General features: G+C 42.5%; 1 protein-coding gene across 1 annotated transcript in view; it reads left to right on the forward strand.

The window, feature by feature from the left end:
- The window catches only part of flt1 (fms related receptor tyrosine kinase 1), a gene marked incomplete at its 5' end in the record, with an annotated part of 30,719 nt that extends 19,995 nt beyond the window's left edge, over positions 1-10,724 (forward strand). The window contains 18 exons of the mRNA XM_080489381.1: positions 166-474; positions 2,323-2,469; positions 2,560-2,691; positions 3,587-3,693; positions 4,546-4,681; positions 5,278-5,382; positions 5,897-6,010; positions 6,163-6,287; positions 6,696-6,786; positions 6,881-6,978; positions 7,079-7,201; positions 7,411-7,522; positions 7,680-7,779; positions 8,777-8,882; positions 9,088-9,185; positions 9,398-9,467; positions 9,593-9,684; positions 9,813-10,724. Coding sequence (XP_080345507.1) covers positions 166-474; positions 2,323-2,469; positions 2,560-2,691; positions 3,587-3,693; positions 4,546-4,681; positions 5,278-5,382; positions 5,897-6,010; positions 6,163-6,287; positions 6,696-6,786; positions 6,881-6,978; positions 7,079-7,201; positions 7,411-7,522; positions 7,680-7,779; positions 8,777-8,882; positions 9,088-9,185; positions 9,398-9,467; positions 9,593-9,684; positions 9,813-9,981 — 2,234 coding nt within the window. The 3' untranslated portion in view covers positions 9,982-10,724. The remainder of the gene's footprint in view (positions 1-165; positions 475-2,322; positions 2,470-2,559; positions 2,692-3,586; positions 3,694-4,545; positions 4,682-5,277; positions 5,383-5,896; positions 6,011-6,162; positions 6,288-6,695; positions 6,787-6,880; positions 6,979-7,078; positions 7,202-7,410; positions 7,523-7,679; positions 7,780-8,776; positions 8,883-9,087; positions 9,186-9,397; positions 9,468-9,592; positions 9,685-9,812) is intronic.
- Positions 10,725-11,199: the final 475 nt, after the last annotated feature.

Genomic DNA, 11,199 nt, shown 5'->3' on the forward strand with positions numbered 1-11,199 from the left:
TCAGATACCACTCAGGATCCAGACTCGCACGTCGAGAAACTTAGAAGGCTCATTCATCTCGGTCAGGAGACCAGTGAAGGGTTGTATTTTGTTCATGTTTCCTTTGCCTCTATGCGTCTCCTTCCCTGTTAATCCATCTCGTCATTTCCTCCGGTGTTTCCTAAGACATCCCAGGAGGCTTCAGCGTGGCCCAGCAGCAGGAGGCCAGAGAGGGCGGAGACCTGCACCTCACCTGTTCAGCAAACAAGTACCTGTACAAAGCGTTGTCATGGCAACGAGCAAGCGACGCAGGGGACATCCAATCCTTCCGCCCTGTGCGGAATATTCAGCAGCTCGTATTCGGGGAGTTCTCCAACTCTCTGGTCCTGGTACTCAGCAACCTGACAGCCGCAGACTCTGGAACGTACAGATGCTCCGCCCACCACCTCGTCACAGGGCAGGAGACACACCTGGACACACAGGTGGTGGTTACGAGTGAGTTCCTTTAATATATTTATTAAATGTAATCTACCATTTTAAAATTCCACCCTAACTTTTGCAAAACGTGTGAATTTATCCACGTTGTAACTGTATGACGAACGTTTAGAGGCAAATATAGATATATCATTTACATCTGCAATTGTCAAACACGATGAAAAACTGATATTCTTCTTTAAACCTGACTGATTAAAACAGGCTTCAGACATCCAAAACAGACATAGTATACAGTATACCAAATTTTAAAAAAATAGATCCAAAGAAGAACATTTATTTTAGTTAAAGTTTGTGATTTTAACAGTTCAAAGGGATATTTTAGTTTGTGAAACTCCACTGGTGGATACAACGATCACAGTGTGCAAAGCAGACCAGGTCAGCCATAACAGGTTCATTTGCATGAATAATTTTGGGGACTTCAAGGTGACTGAAACCCCCCGAATAGGCCTGATGCAACTAAAATGTATTTTTTCAGCTGCAAAGTATTTTGGATCAACCTACTATGTTTCTTGTGTAAACTTGCAGTCTCTTAATGTTTTTTGTGTACCTGTATTGCACATACAAACAAACACCCCCCACCTCTCTCACAGAGGTTTTGCTGCTTGGGAATTGGGTCCCCTCAGTTTCCTGGGGCCCCACCCTATCTTTGCTCCTGCGCTGCAGCTATGCACCTCTTTCACGTGGGAATGAGCTCTTGTCTGGAGGAAGAGCACACAATGGCATTTCCCACAATGCCACATTTACAGGCCCCTGTGCAGGGCTGTAGGAACAATCAGCCAATCAGACACTGTCAGACCCCGGCCCTCGTGGACAATCATCAATTGTTGTCCAGGAGGAAGATAGGGGAAACAACAATCAGTCGCTGTGGTTAAGTGACTTTTCTCTGTGTCTTTTACTGCTGGGCTCTATACAATCAGGGCTCAACACGTCAACTTCCTCCCACAGGACCTCCACAAGGGAATTACTAGAGAGACAGGGTGACCACAAAGAGAAACCGAAAAACCTCGATGGAGAGTAGAAAAATCACACCATATCATCTGCTCGGGGTCATTAATCTGCAGTGTAGAGTCATTTTGGTCCATGAGAAACTGCTTCCCAAGTCATCCCGTACCCTCATAGGCCAATGACACATGATGCAATACTACATTGTTAAAGCTTCTTGGAAAGGGGTTTGTGTCGCCAGTTTTCTGAGTGTGAGTATGAGGCCCAGGAGGACCCAAAACATCAGCTGACTCACAGGTTGAAACCAAGGCCACTCTGCTACACTTGTGTCACCACCAGTGCACAGTTATTGTCCAGCAGTGGCACAGGTCCAACAAAGTGTGGGAAAAAATAGCTACGGTTTCACTTCATCACAAATCTATTTTTGACTTTAAATAGCTCAGACTGTGGTGCAGTGAATGAGTCAAGTGGTAGTTTTTTATGGTAATTTGGTGAATGAAAGATGCGATATCATAATCTATTGTTTTAGCGAGGAAACCATTAAAATGATTATGTATTGTATAAATAACTATCCATTCTCCTGTCTGTTCATTTGAAACTTTGACTCAGTGAGGGCATTCCATTAGATTAAATCTTACTGTCAGTATTTTATCACAACAGGCTGTTTGAAGTTGAAAACCTGGTAAATCCACTATTTGTTCAACAGTAAGAAAAAGAAACCGACGCAATTTTTTCATTCATACATAAATGTCTGCCACAGATTTCAAATGTAATGCATTGACAGTATAAAGCATAAAATAAGACACAAACATATTTCATGGATGTTTTTAACAATTTATAATTCAAAAGTTACCAAAAACTGCTCATACTAATGCTCCCGCTGTGTATTTATGTTTGTCCCCTCAGTCCTCGAGCCTCCGGTGCTGATTCATAATCTGACGGACTGCACCGTCAACGTGAGCAGCTCTGTGACCCTCAGCTGTCCGTCTCAGGGCGTTCCAACTCCGACAATCACGTGGTACAAAGACGAACGTGCTCTACTGCAGGGCTCAGGTAAAAAGACACCCAAAGAAAACACGTTCACTTACATGGACACTGTGGTTGTAACCTGCTGTCTAACAAATGATTCCCCACCGTCTTTAGGTATTGTCATGTCTGCAGTTGATGGGACGCTTCACATTGACAGGATCACAGTGGAGGACCAGGGTCTGTATACCTGCCAGGCCACCAATGAGCGAGGGTCTGCTGAAAGCTCAGCACACATATGGGTCAACAGTGAGTACCTGTTTTACAGGCCTCCCATTCTTTGATTAGCTGTTACCTCGGACCAGAAGTCAGGGCACCTCCATATATGACCATGTCCAAATGTTCATTGTTCACAGTTCCGTAAATAGTCTGGATGTACAGACGTATAGCACAATGTGTCACGTTTTTCTCATGCAGCATGGAGTGCTCATTCACAAAGGTGGGCTGTGTCAGTTCTATTAATGGACGATGATGAACTTCTGTTTATCAATAGTGAAATAAACATTGATCAAAGTACTTTTAAATGCACACGGCCTTTTGTTCACTTTTCCCCTTTACACACACACACACACACACACACGCACACACACACACACACAGACACACAGACACACGTACATACACACATGCAATAATGTCGGATTCACTTCCTAATCAGACCAGGTCTGACAGCAGGGGTGTGTGTGTGTGTGTGTGTGTGTGTGTGTGTGTGTGTGTGTGTGTGTGTGTGTGTGTGTGTGTGTGTGTGTGTGTGTGTGTGTGTGTGTGTGTGTGTGTGTGTGTGTGTGTGAGAGAGGAAGGAAGCCGTCTCCAGTTTTTATTTCCTCCGGAAGGGTCCAGCCTGCATCTCAGAGAGGCTCCACGCTGTTGTGAGCTGGGCACTTCTTCACCGTCCCATTAAGAAGGACAAGAAAAATAAACGGAGGATTTAATGCGGAGGGTGGATGGTTGTGTTTATGGTGAAAACACAGTGCCCCCGTTTGGAGAGAAGATCAAAACATCAAGCACATAAAGCAATTATCCTCACTAATCATCTCTGATTTCTCCTCCTAAGGTTACCACGGAGGTTAAATACTTTGGATTTAGAGTTTTATTTTATTAAAGTTCAACAATTAGATGTCATTACTCCTTATTGTGTTTTCAGGTGCCTCAGACTCCTCATTTCTGGAAATCCCAACTCTCACCTGTACCTGTGTGGTGGCCACGCTCTTCTGGCTCCTGCTCACGCTGTTTATAAGAAAACTGAAGCAGGTGAGGGGAAAGAGGAAAGAGAAACAAACGTCTGGTCTCCATTAAACTCTTCCAAATTTGGTCACATCAGCCATCATCGTCCGAACATTTGCTTTAAATGCAAGTTGTCAATATTATGTTGTGTTTGAGTGTATACACATTTAAAGTACTTGTGGTCATATACAGTTCAGAAAAGAACAAACCACATTAATGAGTTCAGGACAAACAAGTATTATTTGGGGGGGGGGGGGGGGGGGGGGGGGGGGGAGGTGGAGTCTGATATTAAAAGTGCAATTAAAAACAACTCAAAACTTGTTTGACACTTGAAGCTTGAGATTAATTGAGATTAGATGTTATTATATAACTGTGCAATGTGCCTCTAAAATATATGTGTTGTATTGATTTCTACACGTATCATTGGTAATAATATGGTGACTGGTTATGATTCCCATCTGTTATTTAGTCAAACCAACAGATGCATTTTTCTCCAAGTCAAAATAGGTTTGTTGATTGATTGATTGATTGATTGATTGATTGATTGATTGATTGATTGATTGATTGATTGATTGATTGATTGATTGATTGATTGATTGATTGATTGATTATTCGATTGATTAGTTGATTGATTGGTTTTTATTTGTTTATTTATGTAATTATGTGTTTGTCTCCTTGTCTGTGATTAATATATTTATTTGTGCTTTATTCTGGGTATTTTACCTAATTAGTGCATCTAACTTTGAGCATTTTATGTTTCATGTCACCTTTTTAATTTGAATTATTATATTTTGTTGTGTTTACAGCTGGCTGTTCAAATTTCATTCATTCATTCATTCATTCATTCATTCTGCAACATCCTGTGTTTCCCCCCCCCAGTCAAACAGCTCCAACACCAAACCAGAGTACCTTTCAATCATCATGGACAGAGGAGAGAGGCCGGTACAGGAGCAGTGTGACAGACTACAATATGACCCCAGTCAATGGGAGTTTCCTCGTGAGCGCCTTAAATTAGGTATCCTCCTTTAATCAATCAACAAGATAAAAAAAATAATAAAAAAATCCCAAAGTTTTGTATGATATTTTTCTGAGAACAAGACAAGGGAGATTTTGGGAAGGCTCTGGGCAAGAAGGGAGGTTTTTAAGATCATGTAACCGATACAAGGATTTTCTCATAGGCCTTATCAGGTTATTATTGGGAGTGACTCTCATTCCATTAATCAGACTTTGTGTCTGTGTTGTCTGTGCTGAGCTAATCAACTCCAGCATTGGTCTTTGTAAGTGGTGTTTACTGGAACTAATCAGCTCTCACTATCATCAGGGTAGTGAGAGCTGATGTTTGGGTGGGGTCTTCTGCTATCAGCATCTCACATCTGGGATGGATGAGAATAATAATTAAGAGAATTGTTTCAATTAGACACAAAAACACACCTCCTGTTTCTGTGTCATTAAAACTTTATCTCTTTCTCTCTCTCTCTCTCTCTCTCTCTCTCTCTCTCTCTCTCTCTCTCTCACACACACACACACACACACACACACACACACACACACACACACACACACACACACACACACACACACACACACACACACACACACACACACACAAAGGGAAACCTCTGGGCCGTGGGGCTTTTGGTAAAGTGGTCCAGGCCTCTGCTTTTGGGATCGACAACACCAGCGGCTGCAGGACTGTCGCTGTAAAGATGCTGAAAGGTAAATAAACATCTTCGGTCCTTTATTATATCCGGCATTTTACTAAAAAAAACTGTATTTTTAGTCCGGTGCATGACATACATTCAAGACATTGGAAAACAATACAAAGTCAATATATATCAGAGATTTATGTCAAAAGTCTTGAATATATCAGTCTTTTCTTTGGTTTGGGTTAGCGCTTACCAGCTCATAAGTCATGAAAATCAATACAAAATAATGAAAATATCCCAATATTTACTGAGAGCAGATGTTTTTTTCCTTATATTTTTAACTTCAGGAAATCATTCTGTTAGTTAACTAATTATATACCTAATTGAAAATAATCGTGTGTGTGTGTGTGTGTGTGTGTGTGTGTGTGTGTGTGTGTGTGTGTGTGTGTGTGTGTGTGTGTGTGTGTGTGTGTGTGTGTGTGTGTGTGTGTGTGTGTGTGTGTGTGTGTGGGCACGCAGAAGTAGCTGATTTGAATTTCCAGTGATCCTGTAGTTTATTCCGCTGTCTCACTCTTATCCACTAGAGGACGCTACAAGCAGTGAACACAAGGCTCTTATGACTGAACTGAAGATCCTCAACCACATTGGAAACCACCTGAATGTTGTCAACCTCCTGGGGGCCTGCACCCAGCCTGAAGGTGTGTGTGTGTGTGTGTGTGTGTGTGTCAATACTTTTTGCATCTCTGAATCTTCCTCTTGGTATTTCAACTGATTGCACCTGCTTTGTTTTTGGCTTCACGCTGCCATCCCTACAATATGTTTCATGGTCGTGTGTCTTCTGCGTGCACAGGGCCGCTGATGGTCATTGTGGAGTACTGTCGCTTTGGAAACCTCTCCGCATTCTTGAAGAACAAGCGAGAAGTGTTTGTACACAGTCGGGTGAGCTCATCTCGGCGCGGCAAACCATCAGAGAAGGTGTTGTGATAGTTTCACCCGCGAAGTGACAGCTTGGCGTGCAAATGCACTTTACACATGTCATTGCTGGTACAACAGTCTCACACAATTACAAAATCCTACTCTCAAAACTCACTTCTGCAATCTGTTTGTGCTCAGAGGTGTTATCTGTTCATGAGCAGGATGTTTTACTTCCTAATTTTCTCCAGAAGTTCGCACATTACTGAAAATGGTGTTGTTGCTTTCTCTTCTCAGTACTGTGTGTATTATTCACTGTGACTCATAATTCAACTGCTGAGCACCAACAACTTGCTTTGGCGAGATGTTCCAGGGCGCGTTTGCCTATTCTCCCCAGTCCTCCAGATGTTTGAGTGTTTTAAATGTCACTTATATAAAATGTGATCACAGTTATATAATTTCTCCCCATAGCAGCCAGATGAAGGACAACACAGAGCGCCCGGATGTGTTACCAACATCAGAACTGAGTTTGACACACGAGACAAGAAAGGCAACATCCTCAGTAAGACTTGAGACTTTGGCGCACATTTTTCCGACATGGTGGATTACTGATCTGCTATTTTAAATCTCCATGTCCCCTCTTTCTTTCCCTCCAGACCCCCAGTCCTCCTCCGACTCCCCACTTTTCCCCGAGGATCTCATTTCTTTCAGCTTTCAGGTGGCGCGGGGGATGGAGTTTCTCGCCTCCCGCAAGGTTTCGATACTTTTGTTGCGTGACTCTTTATGTGTTTGCATGAAAACGTTTGTTAATATATGTCACAATTTGTTTGTTTGTTTGTCTGTGTCCACTTTAGTGTATTCACAGAGACCTGGCTGCAAGAAACATTCTGCTGTCAGACAATAACGTGGTGAAGATCTGTGACTTTGGCCTGGCCAGAGACATCTACAAAGACCCCGACTACGTCCGCAAAGGAGATGTGAGTATTCATACGCAGTAACTATTTCAACATCGAGATGACAGCTTTGTAGTAATGTAGTCAAACCAAAATATATGGGCTTGGCAATAATTGATGTTTTTTTTATTTGTGGAAACACTTTGCCGTGGTTTACCAACTACTTCATTGTCCACTCATCGCTGAAAATGTGTTCTAACCCGATGTAATGCTGTGCTCTGATTGGGTGCCAGGCCCGCCTCCCTCTCAAGTGGATGTCTCCTGAGTCCATCTTCGACAAGGTGTTCACCACCCAGAGCGACGTGTGGTCGTACGGCATCCTGCTATGGGAGATCTTCTCTTTGGGTAAGAGGACTTTTCCCACATGGTTCTCCTCGACGGAAACAAGACGTAAGCAGGGAAAGCTTCAAAAACCTGAGCCACTATTTTACAACCGACTGCCTCAGTCTTCACTTGCATGGTGCGCTTTGCTCAGATTAACACGTGGCTGGTTTTCCACCAGGAGCGTCTCCATACCCGGGGCTCCATATTGATGAGGAGTTCTGCCACAGGCTGAAGGGGGGAACGAGGATGCGAGCGCCAGAATACAGCACCCCGGAGATGTGGGTGGAACGCTTGTCATGAGTGTGACGTGTTGGATGTTCAAGAAATTCTGTTGAGGAGCTGGAATGAATTCGCCCAGACTCGGGGACGGTGCCGAGAGTTTAATACACACGTCGTCCAAATCGATATCTCAGAGAACGTATTTATAAAGAGAGTAAACCAGACTGCGAGGCTCCAGACAGGGACGGGTCTTTGTCTCAACGAAGGCATGAAGGACATGGCTTGAAGGTTTTCAGCGGCCTTCAGGTCGACCTTCTCCAGCCTGTCTCAGAGTGTGACAATGGCCTAGAAGTGGAGGGTTTGGGTAATCTGATAAGGTGGCGTCTACATAGTTCAGTGGCAGTGTTCACTTCCTCTCTGTCAGTGGTTAACGCTCTCAGATCATAGCGTGAATATTAGCCTGGAGGATCTTTCTGCATTGAGTTTTCTCAAGCTCTCCCGGTGTGTGAACTCCTGGGGTACCTTACTGTCCCTCTGTGTTTTCCCTGTGATGATGGACAACCTATCCAGGGCGGAGCCTGCCTCCACAGTGAGCTGGGACGAAGTTGGATGAAGTTTTGTATACGATGCAAGGATAGAAATCGTCATTGACATTTTGGTTTAGCTTAGAATGAAAGATGATTTTTAACTTCTTTCCACACAGCACCAAAGTTCTGGTTTTCACCTGCAGGCTTCATGTCAACACATATGGATTATGTTTGTTTGTTTGTAAATGTATTAACGTCAACACCAGACATTTAAATTCAAATAGGCCAAAAGAAATTACTCAACCACTGAAGGTAACTTGAACCTCGGCACTTTGCTATTAAGTACTTCAAAAACATTCCTCTACTGTAAGGAGTACACATATATATAATACACTCCTTCTCTTTAAATTTGCTGGGTAATTCAATTCTGTATTTCAATTCAGTAGATTATTAGATTACTTACACATAAAATGTGTGTTTGCTGATGTGACCCAGATGGTTAAACAGTGTATTTTGTATTTGCATTCAGCTACAGCACGATGCTGGCATGTTGGGAGGCTGTTCCCACAGATCGGCCCACCTTCACCAACTTGGTGGAGACACTTGGAGACCTGCTACAAGCGAGGGTGCAGCAGGTCAGAGGCTTCACCGCTCAGAGCTTAACAGTTCTTCACAAGGCCATACAAACACACCTGTTTTGCGGGGACGTTTTGATGAAGGGATGAATCACTCTTTATTCATATTGAGACTCGCTGGGTTTTATTTGAGCATTCTGCTGTAGTGGAAGCATTTGGGCTCGCTCCATAAAGTGGTTCAAAGTTTGTTGTTTCTCATCAGCAGGATGGAAAAGACTATATTCCTCTGGGATCTTCGCCGAGCGGGGGCTGCGGTCACGGCGAGGCCTACAAGGAAAACCCGCTGGCGGTCACGAACTTAAGGTGATGAAATAAAAGAGGAGTAAAATGCAAAATTTGCAGTTGAGAGAAAAGTGATGGAATATTTGATGAGAAATATGAAAAGTGAAAGGATAGAGAGAGAGAGAGAGAGATGGGAGTCTGGTGTAACTGAAACTAATAGATATCAGGAAACAGGTTGAGTAAACTGAGAAATTTTTAAAGAGGTGGTTTGATTGTGAAACTGATCTTTCCAGTTACATGAGGGGAATGGCCACACTTCAGACTTTTGAAGAGTTGCCCAGTGAGGATCCAGACAGCCCTGACGTGAGAAAACACCTTTCCTGCTCCTTGCAGACGCCCACAAAGCAAATGAATTATTTTTTTTTAAAAACACAGCTATTATTGGAGAAACCCAGGATGCATGATTGAATTCTGTGTTATTTTCTCAGGATGAGCAGAGTGACAGTGGGATGATCTTGCTGTCGGAGGAGCTCAAGCACATAACGAGGAACAGCAGCCCCAAGAGCAGAAAACTCAGCAGGTGGTAACTTCATGTCTGCGTCCTCATCCGACTGCAAAAATCAAGCCCATTCTGTCGGGAGCGCGTAAATTGTTCAGGAATCATCAGCACAGACTCCCATTTAAAAACCAAGTCGTGTCTTTGTTCAGGTTTTTTCCCTTTACCAAGTGCGGAGAGAGCCAGATGGCCTTCCTGTGCAGAGACATCGCGGGTCTCCATGACGACCAGCCCGCCATCATGCCGTGTGATTGGGAGTCTGATGAGGGCGGATCCCCTCCGCCAGACTACAACGCTGCCTTCCTCTACCCATCCCTTTAGCGTTTCTTTATTATAACTCTCTGACAGCTCTATACTAGGGTGTTTATTACTATACATTTTCCTGCTCATCAGCATTCGACACGTACTTCGCTTGTGCGCCTTTGCTGTTTACATACTCTACCTCATCATAATATCTGCATGTCTCCTTCTGTTCTGGCAGAGGTCCCGACCCGAAGTAGTCTTCTGATTTACAAACAAGTTATTTTGATTGCATACAATTTATACTTATTTGCTAAATCACATGCTGTTGCACAACAAAGCCTACTCACAGCAATGAAGAGTCATATCAGCTTTTCTCCACATGGCGCCTTCTGAGAGCAGCTAAAAGTTTTACCTGACAGTACTTCACCCCTGCAGCTGTGCAGATACTGTATACTCACCAGCCTGTAACTATTAGAGCTTCTTGTATTGGTACCTCATACTCAGAGCTTTGTGAAGAGGAGCACCGCTGTATTACATTACTGTTCCTCTTACACGGCCACTATATGCTGGAAAAAGATGTTATATCGGCTTTATTGTATTACAATCAGACTGAATGTTTTTAAGCATAATTCTGTAGTTACGTCATGAAAAAGTTTTAATTCAACTTTGTGAATGAAATTTCGGGAGTAACTAGTAAATAAACCTTCCGTTGGAGTCATAATATTAAACCCAAAATTGAATCAGGGTCTATAAGAAATACTGTGAAAGTTAATACCATGAATTTCACTGGACTCGAAAATAAAGTGCTGCAGTTGTAACTCATCTGTGTTAAGTTTTCCTAAATTTGTGAATTTCTAGAAGTTTTGTGCTATTTTCAATTTGTTGTGATGATCTACTTCCCTTGGTTTGATTTTATGTTGTTATAACAGGGTTACAATGAGATGATGTTTTAAAAACTATTGCATGAATGTTTAATGTGTCTTTTAATTTCATTCATAATCCGATCACATTTTTAAAAAAAATACGTGTGTATATATATATATATATATATATATATATATATGGATCGAGTTTCAACTGTCCTAAAGATTTACAGCTATTCTTAAGTAACAATTCTAGTTATTGATTATCAAAGAATAATTGTGTGAGTATCTGCAAGTTAGAATGATAATGATGATGATGATGATGATGATGATGATGATGATGATGATGATGAATTAAGTCTCCAGTTTGTCAAATATGGGATGAGCAATGAATAAACTGAATAAAACCATACCTGCCATCACCGACACTGAT

This window comes from Lipophrys pholis, assembly GCF_963383615.2.
Source record: "Lipophrys pholis genome assembly, chromosome: 20".
Taxonomy (NCBI): Eukaryota; Metazoa; Chordata; class Actinopteri; order Blenniiformes; family Blenniidae; genus Lipophrys; species Lipophrys pholis.